Source organism: Babylonia areolata, chromosome 17 (assembly GCF_041734735.1).
Source record: "Babylonia areolata isolate BAREFJ2019XMU chromosome 17, ASM4173473v1, whole genome shotgun sequence".
NCBI classification, from domain to species: domain Eukaryota; kingdom Metazoa; phylum Mollusca; class Gastropoda; order Neogastropoda; family Buccinidae; genus Babylonia; species Babylonia areolata.
Window position 1 is genome coordinate 10791020 of NC_134892.1, and position 15885 is coordinate 10806904.

The following is a 15885-nucleotide window of genomic DNA, read 5'->3' on the forward strand; positions in this document are numbered from 1 at the left end:
TGGCTGACGCGGTAATAGGCAGCCAGGTCCCGTAACTCTGAGCCCCTTTTGGTGACGACGTAGCACCTATATTGTCTGCCCATGTCCGACCCCTTCAGCTTTCGGCGCAGAGTGCTGTTGTGTGACGAGCACGACGGAATAAGATGAGGGACGTGGGTGGGAAAAATAACACGAAAAAAAAGAAGAAAAAAAAAAGAAGAAAAAAGAAAAAAAGAAAACACACACACACACACACACACACACACACACACACACAATAACAGGGGCAAAAACAACAAAAACAAAACTATTACTGGAGAATTAACTGTGCAAAATAGTTTGCGGAATTCCGCAAACCTGGAGATTCTCTCTCTCTCTCTCTCTTTTAATTTTGAACGCCAGGGCTTGTCATTGTGCTTATATCAATATCCTGGAAAAAGAAATGTCTGTTCGTTCGTTTATTCGTTATCTCTCTCTCTCTCTCCCTCTGTCTCTGTTTCTCTCTCTCTCTCTCTCTCGTCACGGTTAAATCTGCATAAACAGTGCCATTGAGTGTTCGTGATAACAGTGTGTATATAATCTCATTTATCTATTGTTGTTGTCTTTTCAGAGCTTTTTCCAGTAAAATGTTCCCTTCATATTCCTTCTAACACCCACCTGCACCCTCACCTTAACAACAACAACAATGAATCAAATTAACACAGACAAATAAAAACATAAAACACCCTCACCTGCATAAAAGCCCGCAGGGTGACGTCTCGCCCTCAATGACGTCACTGTTGACGTCATGTGACTTTAGATCTATTGGATGCCAGCCGGAGACTTCCGCCACTTCCCAGACCCATCTTCCAATCTATCAATCAATGAATAAATGTCTGTAATGGCGGAAACTCGCCCCGGCCTTCCAGAAAATGAATGTCCCCTTTTCAAATTTTTTCACACGGTGCTTTATCAGGAGTAAAAGAGAGAGAGACTGACAGACAGACAGACAGACAGACAGACAGAGAAGGAGGGATGTGGACACATACTGTCAGTCCAGAAGAGGGGGGTTTGAGTAACGAAAACAACAACACAATATGACACAACATAACACAACATTACACACAATACCACACAACCAAATATATACACTGAACGCAGGACAGCACAGCACAGTACAATACATCAGTTCAACTCAAAACAACAATAACTCAACACAACAACAACGCAACACAACATATATTACTCAATACAACTCATCGCCACAACAAAAGAAAAAAAAATGCTGCAACATAACAAATTTCAATTCATCTCAACAAAACACGACCTCAGCACACAACACTACGCATCTCATTTCAACTCAACAAAACACGACACAATACATCTTAGTTCAACCAAACCAAACCCAACACAACACGACTCAGTTTATCGGAACATAACACATCTCAGTTCAGCACAACACAGCACATCTAAGTTCAGCTCAACACAACTCGATTCAACTCTACTCAACATCTCAGTTACTCAACACAGCTCAGTTCAATTCAGTGGAACACAACACAACACGACACGACACAACACGTCTCAGTTCAACTCAACACAACACATCTCACTTTAACTCAACACAACATGACACTACAAAACTAAATCCAACTCAAACACAAATACGACACAACACACTTCAGTTCAGCTCAACACAACACGATAGGAAACAGCTCGGTTCAACACAACACAGCACAACTCAGTTTAACGCATCTATGCTCAGATGATCACAACACGACACAACAAATCTATGTTCAGCTCAACTCAACACAGTTCAACACAACACAAACCAGGTCAGTTCAACTCAACACAGCACACGACACAGCACAGCTCGGTTCAACTCAACACAACACACGACACAACACAGCTCAGTTCAACACAACACAACACAACACGACACGACACGACACAACACAGCTCAGTTCAACTCAACACAACACACGACACAACACAACTCAGTTCAACTCAACACAACACACGACAAAGCACATCTCAGTTCGACTCAAACACATCACAATACCTTTTCAGTGGTGTGCGTACAGCAGGTGAGGATGAGATACCTCTCCTCTTTAGATGTTTCGTTCAGACTTGCGTTCAAAATTATTTCCCTTGGCAACACTGACAAAAATAATACGACAGACATTATAATAACAATAACTGTGTATGATAATGTAGTATGAAATATAGATAAATAATTAAAAAATAGAAATCAATTATAATGCAATCACGAAAAAGAAAAATGAGAAAGAAAACATAATAAAATATGAAGAAAAAAGTAAAAGGAAGTATGTTCGTGTTGGTATTATTTATTTATTTATTTATTTAATTTTTTTTTTTTTTTTTAGCAATGGAAAAGGGAAATTTTAAACAAAACTAATAATGATGCAAAAAAGAAAGGAAATTGAACCTTAATAAACTTATATTTATAATGAAAAAACAACAACAAATGATTATGAAAAGCAAAACAACGTGTGGATTTTATTTTGTAAATGATGTGTGATACTTTATATACACACTACATATAAGATTTTCGCGTTTTTTCTACAACCGTGAAGCAATGCAAACGAATATCACTGAGCTATGAACTCTGCATCAGTGTATTTCTATATATCATTCACTGAGTATTGCAATGCAATCCACGCAATGCAATGCAATACAACGCAACACAACATGATGCAATTGTATTACAATACAATCCATGCAATGCAACGCAACACGACACAACGGAACACGTAGCGAAACAACACAAAACAACACATAACACAACACAAAACGACACAACGCAACATGCAATGCAACGCAACACAATACAATGCAAAGCAACACGTAACGTAACGCAACACAACACAAAAACAAAACAATGCAACACAACAAAAACGCAACGCAATGCAACACAACACAAAATACACAACGCAACACAACACAACGCAAAGCAACACGTAACGCAACACACCGCAAAGCAACACGTAACGCAACACAGCACACAATACACAACGCAAAGCAACATGTAACGCAACACAACACAAAACAGTGCAACACAACGCAAAGCAAAACGTAACGCAACGCAACACGTAACGCAACACAAAACAAAACAACGCAGCATGCAACGCAAAGCAACACGTAACGCAACGCAACACAAAAACAAAACAATGCAACGCAACACAAAACAACAGAACGCAACATGCAACACAACGCTAAGCAACACGTAACGCAACGCAACACAAAAACAAAACAACACAACATGCAACACAACACAAAACAACAGAACGCAACATGCAACACAACACAACACAACGCAAAGCAACACGTAACGCAACACAAAACAAAACAAAACAACGCAACACAAAACAACACAACATGCAACGCAGCATGCAACTCAACACAACGCAAAGCAACACACGTAGCAACACAACACACCCTCAACACGGAATCCCGCAGTCACAGAGCCGCTCCTCAACACGTCCCCTGACGGCATCCCCAAGTTCGCGTTCACGCAGGTTTTCTCCGCGTCCTGTGCCGAATCGCGCGGCCGGCCCAGGATGTAAGTGACGTCACATCCGAAAGTGCCGGCCGCGGCGCACGTCACTTCCGCTATCGTCATCGTCAGGTTTCGGGCCTGTGTTCCTCCCGCTACGCTCTCGTGATGCGATCCGTCGCTGAGAAGTCGTGGCGACGCACTCCCGGCGACTGTTTCTGCCAGCGGGATTCTGAATGGATAGATAGATGCCATGGAGGAGGGAGAGGGGTTTGGGGAGGAGGGGTGGGGTGGGGGCGGAGGAGGTCATTGGAATGAAGTTAACACGAACTGTGAATCGCAGAGACTGTACTGAGAAGGAGGAGGGGAAAGGAAAGGGAAGCGCTGGTGGGTGTGTTGGGAGGGATGAAGGGGGGGAGAGAGGCAAAGAGAGAGAGAAGACAATGACAGAGTTTATATGTTAGCAGGATTAAATCACAACAAAAAAAAAAAAAAAAAAAAAAAAAGAGAGAGAGAGAGAGAGAGGACAATGACAGAAGAAAGAATAAAACAGTGTGAACAAGAACACCAACAAACCTGGAGGAATCTGGTGAACAGTTCTGTGTGGCGCCCCAGTGACTCTTCACAGAATGTAGGGAGGAGAAGAAGAAGAAAGTGATGATGATGATGATGATGAAAGAGGAGGAGGAAAAGGAGGAGGAGGAGAATAAGAAGAAGAAGAAGGACTTTTGCCTCCCTCACCTCTGTTTGTGGGATCGATTCTGCCCAGAATCTCGGATCTGGAAAAGCGTCATCTTGCATGGTGTCAGTTTCGGGTCGGCGGCCATCTTGGCCAGGAGGTCACATGACACCGTCAGCGAATCGTTGAACGGGAGACTGACCTCGCCGGGCGTGACTGTAAGACGTGGCAGGACTGGTTCGTCTCGAGAAGTTGATACAGTTGCAGTAGTCGTTGCATGACTGTTTTCTTCTTCGGGCGTGTATATAAGACGCGCCAGGATTGGTTTGTCTCGAGAAGTTGATACTGTTGCAGTTGTTGTTTTAGAGCTGTTTTCTTCTTCGGGTGTGAATGTAAGACGCAGCAGGACTGGTTCGTCTCGAGAAGGTGATTCAATTGCAGAAGTCATCGTTGTAGAGCTGTTTTCTTCTTCTTTGCGTGGTTATGGAAAATAGTGATAATAATGATAATAACAATAAATTAAATGAATGAAGTTCAAAACAAAATAAATGAACAGATGAATAAGTCGACAAACAGCCAACTGTATTCAAGGCTGTTTCTCCCTTTTTTCTTCTTCTTTTTGTTTTATTACTTTTTTTTTGTTTTGCTTTTTTGTACTCTTGGAAAAGTGAGTGAGTGAGTGAGTGAGTGATCGACTGTTTGATATTGATTGATGCTTATCAATTGATACAGATGCATGATTAATTAACTGGTTCATTCACGATGCGTTTTGTGGTTTTATTGTTTTGTTTTTGTTTGATTGTTTTTGAGAGAGAATGCTTAACAATGAAAATAGGACGAAACCCTCTCCCTCCCTTTCCCTCTGACAAATGTGTGTGCCTACGTGCCTCCATGCATGCGTGTATTTGTGTGTGTGTGTGTGTGTGTGTGTGTGTGTGTGTGTGTGTACTTATTTTTTGTGTGTTACAAATTTGATTACTGAAATCCAAAACTTGACAAACAAGACATACTACTTTGCAGAAGAATATATATATATATATCAGAAGTAGCCCACAAAACGTCCAGCTCCCACTGCTTACTACAACCACAACTACTGCTACAACTACTACTCTCTACGATCAGCTTTCAGACCTATAGTATTTTTGTGTTCCAAAAGTCAAACACTCCACAATTATTGGCCGCCGCACTTTCTCTGTCTGGGGACCTTGCACTTGGAACGGTCTCCTATAACCTATACTAATTAATGTTATTATCATATCATCGCTTCCACTGGTTTAATTTACTGCTATTGCGACTACAAATCTTACAGCTTTACTTAAGACATTGTAACACTAACACCCGTAAGTTCGTGTTGTTAAGAACTGGAACAATCTGAACACTAACATTAAAAAAGGACAAATTCTGAACAAATTAAGAAATCTGCTCGACAGTGATCCCAAATTGCAACAGAGTTTTCAAGATTTTGATGAGTAGGATTTTATTTTCATTGGTGATATAAAGGGAAATTAGGGTAGGCATGCAAAGCAAACCACCAAGTGATTAAGAGATACCAGAAGGGGCGTAAAACTAGGACTGAGAAGTAATTTTAAAAAATAAAAAATAAAAAAAGCCCCTCCCACAACTAGATTTAAGACTATGCATGCGTGTGAAAATTGGGTGTGCAATCACTTTCGATTTGTTTCCGCGAAAGTTGTAGTGCTGTTTAAATTCATTTGATCTATTAATGTCATTATATATCATCATCACTTCCACTGATTTAATTGACTGCTATTGCTACCTACAGACAGAAGAAGAGCAGCAAGGCTGACCACCTTCTTCATATATCATCGTGAAGGGGTCAGCATCAACACCCCATTCAGGCCCACACCAAACACCCCAGCACGGTCCACAAGACAGTCACACAGGGAGCCGTATCTCCTCCCGTCCTGTAACACGAACTACTGGAAGTATTCCTTCTTCCCGAGGACTGTGAAAGACTGGAACAGCTTGCCTCCAGTGGTTATCTCCTCAACCTCGGTGGAGTGCTTCAAGTCCCGAATCTGACCGACCAGCACATCTCCCCCCCACCTCCCCTCCCTACCCCCCTCCTCCTCTACCACCACCACCCTACCCCACCCCTAGTCCCAAACTGCCAGTTCTACAAAACAACAACCTAGCTCGTGGAAACCCCCCAGTTCTATACACATCAGAACCATCAAAATGATGATTGTGGATGTTCAAAGAAAGAAGAAGCTTAACAAAATCAACACAACTGATCACTCACCCGCGCCCAGCGTGGATCCAATATTTGCCAACAACAGAACGAACACTGTGATTCCAAAGCAGAGGTTTGAACCCATGGCCTTGGCTCCCTACCATTCCAGTAGTTTCTTAAGTGCTAGCGTATATGGATCAGTCCGCACGTTTTGACGCTTTCTTTAAACTGAAACTCTCAGTGCCAAATCACTAGGCACAGAATTTCTACCACCAGTCCAAAGATTTCATTGTCACAAGCTCCTAAAAAGTTCAAACCGTTTTTCATACTCTTTAAAAAGAAATATGTTGGTGGGCCTGCAAATATGCAATGCGCTGACTGCAACACTTCTCTTTTTCTCTTCTCAGTGGTTGGAAAAAGATGAATTTTTGGCCCAGACGGCAGCATGACGTCATAGTTATGACGTAATGATGCTGTGACTTGTGGTTTTGGTAAAATTTTGTGTGTCATAATGAACATGTATGATAAAATTAAGTCATGTGTGTTTTTAAATGTTGAAAAATCTGATTTCTTTAGCATTTGTAAGGGTGTACGACAAGGAGAAAATCTCTCGCCTTTGCTTTTTTCTCTGTATCTCAATGATTTAGAGTTGTAGTTGACTGAGCATCAGAGTCCATCTGTTGATCTTTTATTGAATGTTAACTCTTCAGAGTTAGATAATTACATGCGATCATTTGTACTGTTGTATGCAGACGACACAATTTTACTTTTAGAGACGAAAGAAGGATTACAACAGTCCCTCAATGCTTTTCACAAATATTATTCAAAATGGAAACTAGTGGTCAATGTAAAGAAAAACTAAAGTGATTATATTTAATTCTACAAACAAGCTAAAGCCTGTTTTTAAGTTTGGTGATGCATGTTTGGATGTTGTCGATTCTTTTAAATATCTTGGCATCGAATTAAGTAGAAACGGAACTTTTTACAAAGCTAAAAAAATGATTTATGAACAGGGCCAAAAAAAAAAATGTTTTCGTCACTTCAGTCAGCCAGAAATCAAGATTTACCTTTACATATCATTCTGGACATGTACCAGTCTATGATTGTACCTATTTTGTTGGATGGTGCAGAAATATGGATTTATGAAAATGTAGATATACTTGAAAAATTAGAATTGAAATTTTTGAAACGCTTGTTCAAACTGAACAGAAATACAATGACCCAAATTGTTTATGGAGAAACTGGTATTTATCCAATTAGTGTGTTAGTGAAAATGAGATTAGTTCGATTTTGGACCAGCTTAGTGATATCAAACACAGAAAAATATTCTGGGAAAATATATTTGGTACTACTTGACTTATATCGAAATGGTATTTATTCTTCAAAATGGATGAGTTGTATCAGACAAATTTTAATAGAAGCAGGGTATGACTGTGTTTGGGAAGCTCAATTCTTCTTGGAGAGGGAAACTTTCAGCAAGAATGTCAACATTGCTTTGAGAGAGAGTTTTCAAAATCTATGGAGACATGCTCTAGAGGCGAGTAGTAAATGTTTGTTTTATCGAAATTTCCAAAGTGCATTTGGTAGAGAAAAATATATGTCAAATGCATAATAATTACGTTATCAGCTTCTTCAGATTTCGAAGTAGTAATCATAAGCTGTAAATAGAAACAGGGAGACACAAAGGCATACCACGAGAGTTACGGCTTTGTAAGGTTTGTAACATGTCTGTGATTGGTGATGAGTTTCATTTTATAATGGAATGTCCCAGTTATGATCATCTACGAAATAGATACGTTCCTAAAAAATATTTGTCTCCAAAAGGAGGAGTTGGTATTATACTCCATGTTTGGTGTTACATATACTTACCATGTCAAACTGATGCAAACTAGGCCTATCGGTTTGCTCTGCTGGGCCAAATTTCGCGCGGCTAACAGTGAAAAGACGAGCAGTCCTGGCCCGGCCCGCTCTCAGCCAATCAAACGCCTCTAAAATCTATACCAAAATCGGATTTTAATTTTTGTAATATGCTCAAAGGAGGCAAAAAAGTCATTTTAGCTGTAAGTAAGATGATTAGATTTGCAAATGTTGCCTAGCTATACTTCTGGAGTTAAAAGACATTTGTGGTTTCTCAACTTTTATGTGACATTGTTGTGTATTTGGAAATGTTTGTTCTGGGCACGAAAATATTATTTTGCAGTAAACCTCCATACTCCAATAGGAGTGAAAGGATAATTAAAACTTCCTCTCTTTCACACACACACAAACACACACAGAGTGACAGAAAAGATTGGGAAAATATTGCTTTATTTTCATATAAAGAAACAGCAATGCATCACTGCTGGGGTCTCTCTCTCTCTCTCTCTCTCTCTCTCTCTCACACACACACACACACACACACACACACCTCACCCTCCGCCCACACACACACAGCACACGTGCGTCCAGTTCCAATGCACCCTCAACAATCGCATTTCAGACGGCGCTTCCACTTGGGTTGGGGTGGTGTGGACTCACAGGACGCTGCGAGGGAGTGTGTGGCGCTGTGAACGAAGCTGCTGCCCACCTCCTGAAGAAACCAAAACACACATACATAAAACAAGATGAAAATGAACGACGGAAGAGAGAAAGGAAAGATTATTAAGAAAAAAAAAAGTGTAAGTTAGTAAATAAGTATGTAATGTTTAACATATTATACATTCCTAGGTGTACACACAATTCATTCATATACCTACACATGCACACATACATACATGTAGACATACATACCTATATACTGACAGACAAACAGATATACAGAAAACCCTTGTGCATAATGCACCCAGCGTATGTATAAAAAAAAAACACGGCAAAAAAATGGGTTATACGTGGCAAAAAAGGAACTGAGGTTTATACCTGGCAAAATTCCGAAGAAAAATCCACTTTGATAGAAAAATAAATGAATAAATAAATAAAATTCATATATGATTTTTTTTTTAAACGAAAGAAAAAAGCGGGTGGCGCTACGCCGTGACGACACACTCTCCCCGGGGAGAGCAGCCCCGAAGGTTCACACACAGAAATATATTTCAACAAAAAGCAATACAACGCAACGCAATACAATCCAGTTAATAGAATACAATGATTAGAATACAATACAATGCAATACAATACATTACAATACGACGCAACGCAGTACAATACAGTAGAATACAATGATACAACACAATGCAATGCAATGCGATACATTTTGTGATGCGATGAGGTGCGGTGGGGGTGCGATGCAAACCAGTGCAATTCAACGCATCACAACGCATTACGATACAATGCAATACAATACATACAATTCGACACAACACAGCACAGGCACAACACGACACGACACGATTCCATACCATACCATACCATACCATACAATACAATACAATACAATACAATACAATACACGCAACATATTACCTAGCCAAACAAACGGTGATTTCAAGAGCAAGGAGTCTTTTTTTCTCTGGGGTCGAGGGACCCAGGGGGGGAGGGAGGGAGGGGTGCGGGGGGGGGGGGGGACGAGGGGGAGGGGGGGCTGGCGTGGGGGAGTATGAATAGAGCGAGGGGGGTGGGGTTGGGGGTACTTACGGAAATGTTCAAACTGAAGACAGTCAAACGATGCTGAACGAAAAAGGAACCTGCAACCACAAAAACATAACACAGGTAAGTTGTCGAAGTACTTGTGCGTGTGTGTGTGTGTGTGTGTATGTGTGTGTGTGTGTGTGTGTGTGTGTGTGTGTGTGTGTGTGTGTGTGTGTGAGTGCGTGTGTGTGTGTGTGAGAGAGAGAGAGAGAGAGAGAGAGAGTGGAACGGATGGGAGAAGAGGGATGTATTAGTGTGTGTGAGGGTCATAGGAACGGGGTTTGCTGTGTCTGTCGGTCGGTCAGTCTCTCTCTCTCTCTCGACGAAGAACTTGTAAACAAAATTGTGACCAGCAGGTAGAGGATCTATGCACAAAAACATAACACACTCACACTCACACACACACACTCAACCCCCCCCCCCCCCCCACACACACACAAATACACATGAACACAAACACACCCACCCACTCCCACCCAACCACCCCGCACACACACGAAGACACACACACACGAACACACGAACACACACATAAACCCACACCCACCCACCCACCCACCCACACGAACACACACACACACAGGTTTCGGAATGTAATCAAGACGACATATTACATGTTAGGGTCGAACAGTTCCACTAATTAGAATAATGGGAACTTTGCTCTACAAGTAAATCTGACGCTATCACCCAAAACGAAACACTACTTTGGATTAAATAAAACAGAGGGGAACCTCTGCAACAGAAAGGGGATGAAACAAATTAGAAAAACCGACCAATTGGATGGCTTTTAATTAGGTCAACTGCGGTTTTTGTCAGAGACCAACCATTTTCTTTGCTAGGGTGAAAAACGCTGGACATGACTAATGGAAGATTAAAGGCTGTAATCATATCATGAAGGGGTTTGAAATGTAAATGTGTATCTGGACATTCGAGCAAAAAATGTGGGATGTCAAGGGTCTTACCACAAATACATAGTGGTGACGGTTTCAAAAATCTGCATAACCATGCATTAGTTCTTAGCCTGTGTGTCAAGTTTCTTGTGGAAATTGATCCTGGGGGGTTCGTGCCTTTTCTTGTTGGAAGAGAGAGATCCCACCAAAGCTTCTTTTTTGAGTTTTCTAAGAACTGTTTCTGTCTGAAATTCCAGATATATGTTGAGAGAATAGTACAAGCTTCAGAAACAGAAATAGGAATATTGTGAGTGATTGAATCTGAATTGTTCGATGCCGCTTCCTTGGCACAAAAATCGGCCATTTCGTTGCCACGAAGATTAGAATGTCCAGGAACCCACAAGAGTGAAATGTCGGAGCCTCGCATAATTAACTGGTGGATTAAATACAAAATTTCGTACATAATATCTGCTCGTTCAGATGAAGATTGATTATTTAAAGCCATCAATGCTGATTTTGAATCACACACACACACACACACACACACATGAACAAACACACACACACACACACACCACACACACCTTCTAAGATCACTTCAAGTGGAAAGACGTTAAACTGAAGACAACACACACACACACACACACACACACACACACACACACACACACACACACACACATTCACACACACACACACGAACACACACACACAGAACTACAGACCGATATGCTTTTCCAGATCAGCAATACCGCTGCCCAACTTTGAGGATGTCTCAAAGTACTCCAGGCCTTTTTCTTTCGTCCACGCCAGTACGTCCTGAAACCGGGGTTGGAAACCAACCAACCAACCAACCAATCAATTAATCAATCGATCAATCATATTATATCATACCATGCACAACCTCCTGAAACCCATGGTGGGAAAAAAACGATCAATCAGTCAATCGGTCAATCAATCTCTCTCTCTCTCTCTTTCTCTCTCTTAATCGATATCATACCAATCACATCAGTCCACTTGTGCATCAAATAATCAACTAATCAATCAGTCATTTAGCCAATCAACTTATCTATCTTCAGTTTATATATTAATGACTGTGTCTGTCTGTCTATCTACCTATCTATAATGTTATCTAAAGACACAAACAGAAATGAAAATTCAAAATAAATGACTAAATAACTAATTAAAGATAATACTCTAAAAGAGCAAATGAACAATGAATAAATAGGTGAAATACTGAAATGAATGTATGAATAGTTGGATAATAATTTTCAAAAACACAAAAGCGAGCAGACTAATAGATAAACAGGTAAATCTTTATACATGACTGGATAAATAGTGAATAGTTTAATAGACAAATAAATGACTGACTATATCAAAATATATAAACAAAAAGATAAATGATTTTCTTAAAATAAATAAACAAGCAAACATAAGACACGAACTAACAATGGATCTAAGAAAGTTCTCTGGTCTATTTACAATAAAGAATAAGACAATTTTGTTGCAGCTGGCAAAATTCGTAAAAATGGATAAAGTGGTAAATAAATAAATAGATGAATAAAATAAAATTTTTCTCTCAGTCTCTCTCTCTCCCTCTCTCTCTCTCTCTCCACACACACACACACACACACACACACACACATATATATATATATGTGTGTGTGTGTGTGTGTGTGTGTGTGTGTGTGTGTGTGTGTTACGCAAAATCATTGTAAAGGTTACTTTTCTACTCGATTGAGTTCAACGTACACCTTGTCTCAACGCTAATGCAGTTTTGTGTTGGCACACACACACACACACACACACACACACACACACACACACACACACACACACACACACACACGTACACACCACAACACAGTACACCACCACCACCACCACCACACAACACACATCACACCACAGCACACACTACCTTCAAGGGCACTTGACGTTCCAGATCTGACTTGAGCCCCACCACTATCACCTTGGCTTCGCTGCCGCATTGGTGCGTTACCCATGGCAACCAGGAGACCTGGGCCTCGAGGTAGGAATCCTGGTTGTACAGGACAGAGTACAAGGAATGAACAACGAAACAAAATACGGTTTGTCTACTTCGTTCGTGGGCTGCAACTCCAACGTTCACTCGTATGTACACGAGTGGGCTTTTACGTGTATGACTTTTTTTTTTTTTTAACCCCGCCATGTAGGCAACCATACTCCGTTTTCCGGAGGTGTACATGCTGGGTCTGTTCTTGTTTCCAATACCCACCGAACGCTGACATGGGTTACAGGGTTTTTAACGTACGCTTTTGATCTTCTGCTTGCGTATACACACGAAGGAGGTTCAGGCACTAGCACATGTTGACCTGGGAGATCGGAAAAATGTCCTCCCTTTATCCATCAGGCGCCTTTACCGATATTCGAACCCGGGACCCTAAGACCGACGGTTCGAATCTCGGTATGAAAATTAGGAGAAAGATTACAACAGTAACTACAACTACAACTACAACTACTGCTAGGTCTGGGTCTCGACGTAGGAATCCTGGTTGTAAGGGACATAGCACAAGCACAAGAAACTAACGACGAACAAATTAATTATGACACAAAACTGAGAAAGATTACAACAACAACAAGTACAATGACAACAACAACAACTACTACTACTACTACTACTACTACTACTACTACAAATATGTCTGTTGTGCCGGATATAAAATGAAAAGAGAAGGATGAATGAAACTTTGAAGATTTAATGACATTGCATTACATTGTACGAGATATAAAATGGAAGAAAAAAAAAAGCACATAAAGAAGGATGGGTTGAACATTGAAGATTTAATCAGACAAGACAAAACATTACATTACATTACATTACATTACATTACTGCAACCCACCGGATCAGACAGGTCGAAGCACAGCAGCACGCACTGCGCATAGCGGATGAAGATGTTGGTGACGCAATTCCGGAAGCGCTCTTCCCCGGAAGTGTCGTCAACGAATATTTTTAGATGCCGGTTTTCTGGATCATTGTGGGTAGGGAAAAAGGTGTGCGTGGCCTGACATGCTGAAAGATACAAAGAAAAACCACGTCATCGAACGGTATAGTACAGTTTACAATTAAGCTGTGCAGTTCGGTACAAATTACTATTGTTTGTATTTGTGTTTGTTTTGTTTTTTTTTCTTTTTTCTTTTTTATCACAACAGATTTCTCTGTTTGAAATTTGGGCTGTTCTCCCCAGGGAGAGCGCGTCGCTACACTACAGGGTTTGCAATTAAGCTGTGCAGTTCGGTTTCAGTTTCAGTAGCTCAAGGAGGCGTCACTGCGTTCGGACAAAACCATATACGCTACACCACATCTGCCAAGCAGATGCCTGACCAGCAGCGTAACCCAACGCGCTTAGTCAGGCCTTGAAAATAACCTCCGAGCCTGCAGTTCGGTACAAATTACTATTGTTTGTGTTTGTATTTCTTTCTTTTTTTTTTTATCACAACAGATTTCTCAGTGTGAAATTTGGGCTGTTCTCCCCAGGGAGAGCGCGTCGCTACACTACAGGGCCACCCATTCTTTTGTATTTTTCCTGCGTGCAGTTTTATTTGTTTTTTTTCCCTATCAAAGTGGATTTTTCAACAGAATTTTGCCAGGAACAATCCTTTTGTTGCCGTGGATTCTTTTACGTGAGCTATGTGCACTAAGTCCCTCATCCGAATGACTAGCGTCCAGACCACCATTCAAGGTCTAGTGGAGGGAGAAAAAATATCGGCGGCTGAGCCGTGATTCGAACCAGCGCGCTCAGATTCTCTCGCTTCCTATGCGGACGCGTTACCTCTAGGCCATCACTCCACTCATAACCCAATACTTCATTACAGAACCGAGTAATAAAGCTCAGTGCAGTAGATTATACACTCGTAACACTGGAATACAGTGCACAGTACACAACAGCACAATGCAGTGCAGTACGGTACAGCAGAGTTTAACTTTCTCAAGGAGGCGTCACTGCCTTCAGACAATCCATATGCGCTCCCAGCAGCATAGTGTGTGTGTCTCTGTGCGTGTGTGTGTGTGTGTGTGTTTTGTGCGTGCGTGTCTCTGTGTGCGTGTATGAATATGTGTGTGTGTGTGTGTGTGTGTGTGTGTGTGTGTGTTTCACTGAAACCTGACTGAATGACACAAGAAACGAATGATGAGCGCCTGAAAGCTGAAAGCAGCTATCTATATCAGTCGTCTCTACCCATCGCACGCAGCCCGTTGTGCAAATGACTCCCGTGTCTGTAAAGCGCCAAGAACTTGATCTCTGACAGAAAGTAGGCGCTAAATAAGTATCCATGTCAACCAACCAATCAATCAGTCAGTCAGTCAATCAATCAATAGGCACCCACCCACTGTCGCCCGGGACTTGTTCTCTATGAACTCCTTCCCGTTGAAGCGGAACCTCAACGACGTTTTACCGGATGCCAAAGGACCGATCAGACACAGCCTGTTTCCCCTGTACGAGTCTGCTTCCATGTTTTGGATTGGTTACACTGAAACAAACAGATACAAAAAAAAAAAAAAGGAAAAAAAAAAAGAATAAATAGATAATATAAATAAATTAAAAAAAATATGAATCAGGTTAAACAAAGGTCCTACAGCCTCAGAATACACTCGCTCTCACACTTGTCCCATTTTCCTATTGTGTCTCCCTTCTCTATGCCATCCCTCCCCCACCCCCTACCCACTGCATCCAGGCCCTGCCCCCCTACCCCTCCGGCCCCCCGTCTCCACCCCCCCCACACCCCCTCCCCCTTACCACCTCCAACACACGAACTTACAGATTGTTTCAAGTCTGTGACCCCAACGCTCCCACTACAAAACGCCCCATCCAATGTGTTTAACTTGTGTGACCGTGTTATTTATTTATTTTATTTTATTTTATTTTATTAAAAATTTTTGTACGCTTATATATGACTTTATCAAGTTTTTGCGCCTTATACATATTATTATTGGTAGTAGTAGTTCTTCTTTTTAATGTATTTATTTATTTCTTTATTTTTTATTTATTTTATTTTAATTTATTTATT

General features: G+C 41.1%; 1 protein-coding gene across 1 annotated transcript; it reads right to left on the minus strand.

Moving 5' to 3' along the window:
- Nucleotides 1-9977: 9977 nt before the first annotated feature.
- LOC143291407 (uncharacterized) lies at nt 9978-15331 on the minus strand. Its single transcript, XM_076601247.1, has 4 exons — nt 15205-15331; nt 13722-13891; nt 12760-12879; nt 9978-10004 (listed from the first exon to the last, which is right to left on the minus strand). The coding sequence occupies exons 1-4, from the start codon at nt 15329-15331 to the stop codon at nt 9978-9980; spliced, it is 444 nt and encodes a 147-aa protein (XP_076457362.1).
- Nucleotides 15332-15885: the final 554 nt, after the last annotated feature.